Source organism: Lipotes vexillifer, unplaced genomic scaffold, assembly GCF_000442215.2.
Source record: "Lipotes vexillifer unplaced genomic scaffold, Lipotes_vexillifer_v1.1 scaffold150, whole genome shotgun sequence".
Lineage (NCBI taxonomy): Eukaryota > Metazoa > Chordata > Mammalia > Artiodactyla > Lipotidae > Lipotes > Lipotes vexillifer.
Genome location: NW_006792921.1, coordinates 4,106,181 through 4,113,171, shown reverse-complemented (window position 1 = coordinate 4,113,171; position 6,991 = coordinate 4,106,181). Strand labels below are relative to the sequence as shown.

General features: G+C 41.0%; 1 protein-coding gene across 2 annotated transcripts in view; it reads right to left on the bottom strand.

Annotated features, from left to right (window-relative positions):
• Positions 1-6,991, bottom strand: part of CREB5 (cAMP responsive element binding protein 5) — a 405,433-nt gene that overhangs the window by 327,913 nt on the left and 70,529 nt on the right. For both annotated transcript variants that reach the window (XM_007466089.1, XM_007466090.1), the window contains exons 2-3: positions 5,690-5,761; positions 158-251 (exon numbers count right to left, since the gene is read on the bottom strand). In XM_007466089.1, coding sequence (XP_007466151.1) covers positions 158-251; positions 5,690-5,761 — 166 coding nt within the window. The remainder of the gene's footprint in view (positions 1-157; positions 252-5,689; positions 5,762-6,991) is intronic.

Genomic DNA, 6,991 nt, shown 5'->3' with positions numbered 1-6,991 from the left:
TCCTGCTTCCCATTATTTTAAGCCTCAGCTATACTTTAGAAATATAAATTTTCAAGGTGTAGAATTTGCCAGTGGAAATCATGCTATTCTGCAGAACAAGTATCTCACATGAGGCTGATCTGATCACCCAAAGCGTCTTTGCCTGATGGCTCCTTACCTGATAACATATTGTCTGTTTTTATTGAGGGAAACTTCAAAGTCATTTCATGCTTGTGCCTATGAATCATCAGATGGTCCTCTGTTGGGAAGCGCTGTCAGACAAATAGAAAAAAAGGGAGAGGGGAGAGGAGCCATTCAGTTTTGTAATATATATTTTACATCAGAGAGAAAAAGTTTTGTAATATATATTTTACATCAGAGAGAAAAAGATTCATTCAGCACTGCAAACGTGACAAGGAAAACAAAAAATTAGTTCTGAAAAAGTGTGAAAGCATGGTAAGTAAAATGACAAATTATTTTACGCAACCACATATGCATTCATGTCAAACTTTGGAAAAGAACTACACGTCACGCTTAATTATCTGCCATATATATCTACAGATGTACCCCATGACATTTGCATAGTAGGTTTCTGTTTATGAAGACCTTGCACACTGATTATCTCATTAATTATAATTATACATATGATTTATAGTAACAGCAAATTATTTTGAGTGTTCTATACTCCATGCAGTGTAGTAAACCAACACTTTATTTTTAATTTTCAGGGAATGATATTATGGTTGTCAAAAATGCTGCGCCCAAATATTTTCAGCTGTCTGGCTTCTGGTCATATGGTGGAATTGGATTTCCTGGCCCTCTTGTGGTTGGGTGGGGCCATGTGAGTAGTTCTACCCATTGAGTCATGAATGGAAGTGACATGTCACCCAGATGTGAGCATCTATTTCTTGGGGCAAGACCTCTCCCTTTTAGCAAAGAGATTCACAATACAAGAAATAGTGGCCCCTCAATCATCCTAAATCTCTGAAGAATTATGAAGAGCATCTCTGAATTCTGAAGGATTATGAAAAATATCCTGCCAATCTACAACTGAAATGTATGCTTGGGCAACTGAAATAAGACTTTGTTGTGTCAAGTCATTGAAGCTTTGAACTAATTTGTTATTGTAGCAGATCCTAGCCTATCCTGACTCAGACTGGTATGTTTTAATAACTGAACTTAGCAGGGTATCTGCTTTATCAAAGTCAAATGAAAATTCAACAAAAGACAATAAAGTCTGCTGAATATTTCCGAATCTTTGACAATCTAGAAAATCTCTCAGAGCGTCCCAGCTCCTCAGGATAGCCATTATAAATTTCAATTACCATTGTATATTAAGGTAGAAATCTTCTCTGCAAACAGTATAATTTGTATTCACGGGAATGAGGGGATTCACTGGGCTAAATCCTTTGGAATATTCTAAAAGTAGTTCTTCAAATAAATATCACTTATTTCTTTGTCATTTGTATAGCATAAATTGGAGAGTACAGAATTTGCAACACATGGTGATAATGCCAGATTTCTGAATACACAGACGTCTTCATGACATGTGGGTGTTTCCTGCAGGATCATCTGGTCCTCTATAACACTATAGTAGAATGACTGCATCAAATAAGTGACACTACCATATGTGGCTTAGACACAGAGGTTAAATTTCTTAGTCTTTCTGTCAAAAGCCTTATTATAATTCTTTTCTGTAATATATACCAAAAAAACAACATGGGAATAGCCTTCCTTTGCAGCCATTTTGTTAGCCATTTTTGGCTCCATAAAATAATAACCTAAAATAGAATATAAACAAGAATACTTATTATATGCTACTAATAATCTCCATGATGCCTCATTATTAATTATAATTACATTCCAAATAAGACATTACAGGATATCTGTGATTTTTTTTTTTTATTTGGTAGGAAAATAGCAAATTGTAAATAACCAAAATGTACAGTCTGCAATAGATACAGAGCTGAGAGAGGCCACTGGAACTTAAAACGAGGTAAATGCAGAGGGCAAAGGAACAGTGAAATTAACATTGGACTTTGTGAGATCAGAAAGAGCAAGAGAAGCTTGTTTCTCCTCACTTTTGGGACAAAGCTAACTTATAAGGAGCCGTAACACACACACACACACACACACACACACACACAAAACCTCCCAGGTATTACAGGCCGTTCCTAATAGAGCAAAGGTTCTTTCCAGTGAGGGAAAAAGGGGGTGGGAGGGGAATCCATCCATCACCTCCAACACAGCGCAAGCACTGATAATTCATATTTACTCCCCTTTCCAATTCCCAGCCATCCTTTCTTCTCCATGCGGGTCCCAGGCTATGGAACATCGCTCAAGTAAATGCCATGAGGGACTGATTCACTAACACCCCACCAGGAGACCCTTGGAATCACTGGCCAACCACCATATTTTCTCAATTCTAATATCTCTTCAATTGAAAGATGCTCATATTTTTATAATAGCTTATCAAGAAAAAGAAACACTTCCACATTAAATAGAGACATCAAGTTTTAAATATGTCTTTACATTTAAATTTAGTGGGGGTTGAAGGAAGAGGCTTGGAATTTTACCTTAAAACCAAGAAACTATGTAAATTCTCAAGTCTCATGTTTCTGCAAACCTTTCCTCAGTTCACCCAGCCTTCTCAAGGAAATGACCTGCTCCTTCACTGAAGTTCAAGGTCATTTGAACTGCACCCCTTCAACATTTATTATCACCTCCATCTCAGAATTTACATTAACTTCGTAGGTCCTATTTCCATTCCCTCCTGTCTCTGAGGAATGTGCATCGCCCTCCCCCTCCACAGGATCCTGTACACCCCTATAGTCTGGGGAAGGGCACTCCAGCTGTGGTCCTTCAAGCCAGCATGCTCACTCCTCCTTGCCCTTGACTAAATCCAGCCTAGCGAGCCTTGACTTGATATATGTATACGTATAGCTGAGTCACTTTGTTATAAAGCAGAAACTAACACACCACTGTGAAGCAATTATACTCCAATAAAGATGTTAAAAAAACAAAAACAAAAACAAAAAAACCTTTTCTCAAGCTGCTTCCTTCTCAGGCTACCATTATAATCACTCTGCTTCCCGTCACTCCCTAGCACTCTTGAAAGGCTCCTCTATGCTGGCCACCTCCACTTCCTCACTACCCACTCACTCAGTCTGGCCCCCACCCCAACTCCTCTCACATAGGTCACCGGCAAACAGCCAACTGCCAAACCCAACAGCCCCTGCTCAGGCCTCTTGCTGTGCCAGCTCTAGCAGCGTCTGACACCAGTGACCACACGTCTGTAGCATTAATTTATTTATACCCTGCCTGATTCCAAAAAGGAGAAAAGATGGCTTATAGCAATACCTAAAATGGAATGGGGGAGCATCACTTAGAAGTAGGTGATTCCCAAAAGGGAAGGGATCCAAAAAGAAACAAGGCTAAAGCCAAAATGCAAGTCACTGGGCAGTCACTCTCAACCGGGGGCAATTTGGCCCCCAAGGGGACATTTAGTAATGCCTGGAAACATTTCTGGTTTTCACAACTGGGGAGCGCTACTGGGATCTAACAGATAGAGGTCAGGGCTGCTGCTAAGCATCCTATAATGCACAGGGAAGCCCCACACACATACACAACAAAGAATTATTCAGCCCCAAATATTGGTAGCGCCAAGCTTGGGAAATTCTGCCACACAGTCCAATGTCCTCTGTGCACTTCTTTTCTCTCTGACTTATCCAAATGCTGGATGAGGCTAAATACCCCTTTCTTAAAGGCTCTCCTCTACCATCATTCACAATCCTGGACGCTCCTGGAACCCTAACTTGCCATGAACCCTCTCTGGCCTTTGCTAAGTCTCTTGAGGATCCCTTTCCCTTAAATGCCCCTTCCACAGAGACACCCCCATTATCCTCCCCAAGTAAAGTAAATCCCCCTATGATAGTCTTCAGGGTGGCCTGTGCTCTTCCTTCATGGAAAATTGCAATTCATTAATTAATTGATGAATTTCTCATGTGGTTCCACATGTAATGCCTAGGCTAGAAGTTCCGTGAAGGCAGGGATACATGTGTTTTATGCACAGAGCAGGCCCCTCAAAAATGTGCTGAGTGACTCAAATTGAATAAAACTTAATGTCACATTTTTACAGCCAAAGCAAAGCAAACTGCTCAAGTTATTGGATTCTTTCTGGCTATTGAGACTCCTCCTTAAGGAAACTAAGTGGAAATCAGTTTTAACTTAGATAAGGCAATTTTCTGCATTCACAATGGAGAGTCCTGGTCTAGCAGAACTTTTCCCAGTAATTCAACCTATCTGTGTCTTCCCAGTGTTTCCTATTTCAAAAGGACCTCCAAAACCCGCTTGCCAAAATATAGTCGAAACTCAAAATAACATTCTCTACTGCTTTCCTTATTTATTAGGTAAAAACCAACATTCATATAAAAGCCCCTGCAGAATCTGCCAGAACACAAGCAAAGGAGGCTGGTTTCTCAGCTGGCGGCTGATGTCAACAGTGGCATCACGAGGCAATAACATTTCATGTTTCCGTGGCATATTCCCTCCAGGAAGCTTCCTGAACCCTCCTCAAACTCTCTGGGGAGATACAATGAAAAGGGTCCTTAATGGACATCACCTCTCAGGGACTCCCAGACATTGCTCTACGCTGTGCTGCCAACCCCACAACATAAACAGGCAAGAGAGTGGGGCTTGATTCCACCTGAAACTACTGGGCACTTCAGAGAAAGAGAGCATAACTACCCACATGCCTGTGCTCTGAGTTCTAAGCTTGTCCTTTATCCCATAAAATGAAGATCTTGGCATGAGAGCACCATGTGTGGTCATTGTCCAATGACTGGAACTTGGAGATATCCAAAGGGTCAAGTGTAGAAAAAGTCACCATCCTGCTCCAAAGGAAAAATGTCAAATTCTGATTTTAGATGATGGATGTTTCCAATTTCTTTCAAAGAGATGGGTTCTAGTACAATAGTAGCAGCAGTCACCATAGCAACAGTGGGCGTCAATTGAGCACAACGTGCAGGTCCCTTACTAAACACTCCGCACACAGTACCTCACGTAAGCCTTACATCTAATCCACTTGATGGCAGCCATCAGAGGCTAAAAGAGGGTTAACCCAGCATAGCAGGCCAACTTCCTCTCTCAAAGTTTAGATAAATGGAAAAACTATGGGTTCTAGATGAGTCATAGGGGGTTTATTTTACTCAAACGGGAAAACAAAACAAAATCGAATTCAGTCTCTGATGGTGAGCTATTTCACCAGTAATCCAAAGGCCCAGAATTCAAGTGGCTATTGTCAAAGAGAGCACCCTCTTTCCTCCTGTCTGAAATAACAATCCTGAACATCTGGTGGGCAGGATGCGGCTGGCTCACTTCCAGGGGAAAGTTCTGGATGGAAATGGCCAACACTGATGTATTTCAGAGGCTGTGAGGTAAGTAGTTCAAACTAGTCAAAGTGGAAAATGATGATGATGATGATGGTGATGATGATGATGATGGTGATGATGATGATGATGATGATGGTGATGGTGATGATGATGATGATGATGGTGATGATGGTGATGATGACGGTGAGGGGGACTTTGAGAGTATCCTGGTGAAGAAGAAAAGCCAACAGCAGGCATGACTCTGCCAAGTGAGAGTTGCCTCACTGTGGGAAGGTACTGCATCCCCAGCAGGCCACAGTGGAGGACCCCCCTACACTCACCTGGGAGCAGCCTGGGGCACTGCAGACAAATGGCCTCTCCTGCTCCAAATTCATCTCGGATTCCTCATAAATCTGAAGGGTCAGAGGGAGAGAGGAAGGAAAACAGAAATTCATGAATATCTCCTGCTTCTACCTGAGAAAGGCAATGGCTCGGAGCCCCCTCCTGTGCCAATTCCCAAATTAGATGAGAAGAACATAAACACGAACAACAGGTCCTGCCTTGCTGAAGTTTATTAGGCTCCCTGCAGTCCAAGTTCCCACTGTGTTTTCTTGAGTGCATATTTACTGCGCTTTGAAGAAAAAAATGCCAACAAAATGCAACCCAAAACAATGTCTATTGCAGCAGAAATTCTGCCTGGTGGGTGTTATTATCAGGTAAAACCCCACCTGTGCAAGGTAAAGAGCAAGAGAAGGGTAGTTACTGGGCAACCATCAGTGTGAGGACCAACCCTGAGCATCAGGTCAAATGATTCTCCCATGATCACCCCACTGAGATTCAGTATGAACAAGGGACGCAAGGTAGCCCTACAGCCAGCTTAGCAAATGACCCTGGCAGTGAGCCACGGTCTTAAATTCTCTTTCATCTCAGGCATTTGATGATGCCTCAACAAAAGCTATCCAAGTTGTGCAGAGGTGACGAGAAATCAGCAAATGCAAAAAGCATTACCTTAAATATTTCATTAATTTGGTTTTACAGGCTGATTTGAAATTAAAATCAGATTAAGGTGACTAACCCTCTGATCTAGATAAGTTGTCCGGAATAACAGGGAGAAACCTTATGTGGTGATCTCAGACATATGTTAAACTATAGTATGGTCTTTTCTTATGCAGAGGTTAGGTTCTAAGGTAAGTTCATTAGGCAAAAATTGAGTGTAATCAAATATCTTTGCAAATCTTCCCCCAAACCGATAAAAGTACAATATATATGATTGTGTAGTTACTAATCTATACGGTAACATAAATTTTTTTTTTTTAAATATCATAAGAAGTACTATACAATTGAAGTTCCACAATTTAAATAGTTTTCTAAATCATACCTTTCTTTTTGCCAGTTTTGGAACTGTGTTTAAGTAAGCTCCATGTGCTGCTGGTGGGACACGGCTTCATTATAGAACTAAAACCTACTGTTTTGTCTCTGAAGAAAGGAAGTCCTGTGCTTCCTTAAAATTCTACTTGTAGGTTATTCCAAAGGAGTCTTAAGTCACCTTCACCCTTGAAAGAGGAAACTCTGCTTCACTCATGGAATAGTAACCCTTCATCCAAGAAAACTTTATCATCTTGCAAAAAAAAAAAAAAAAAAAA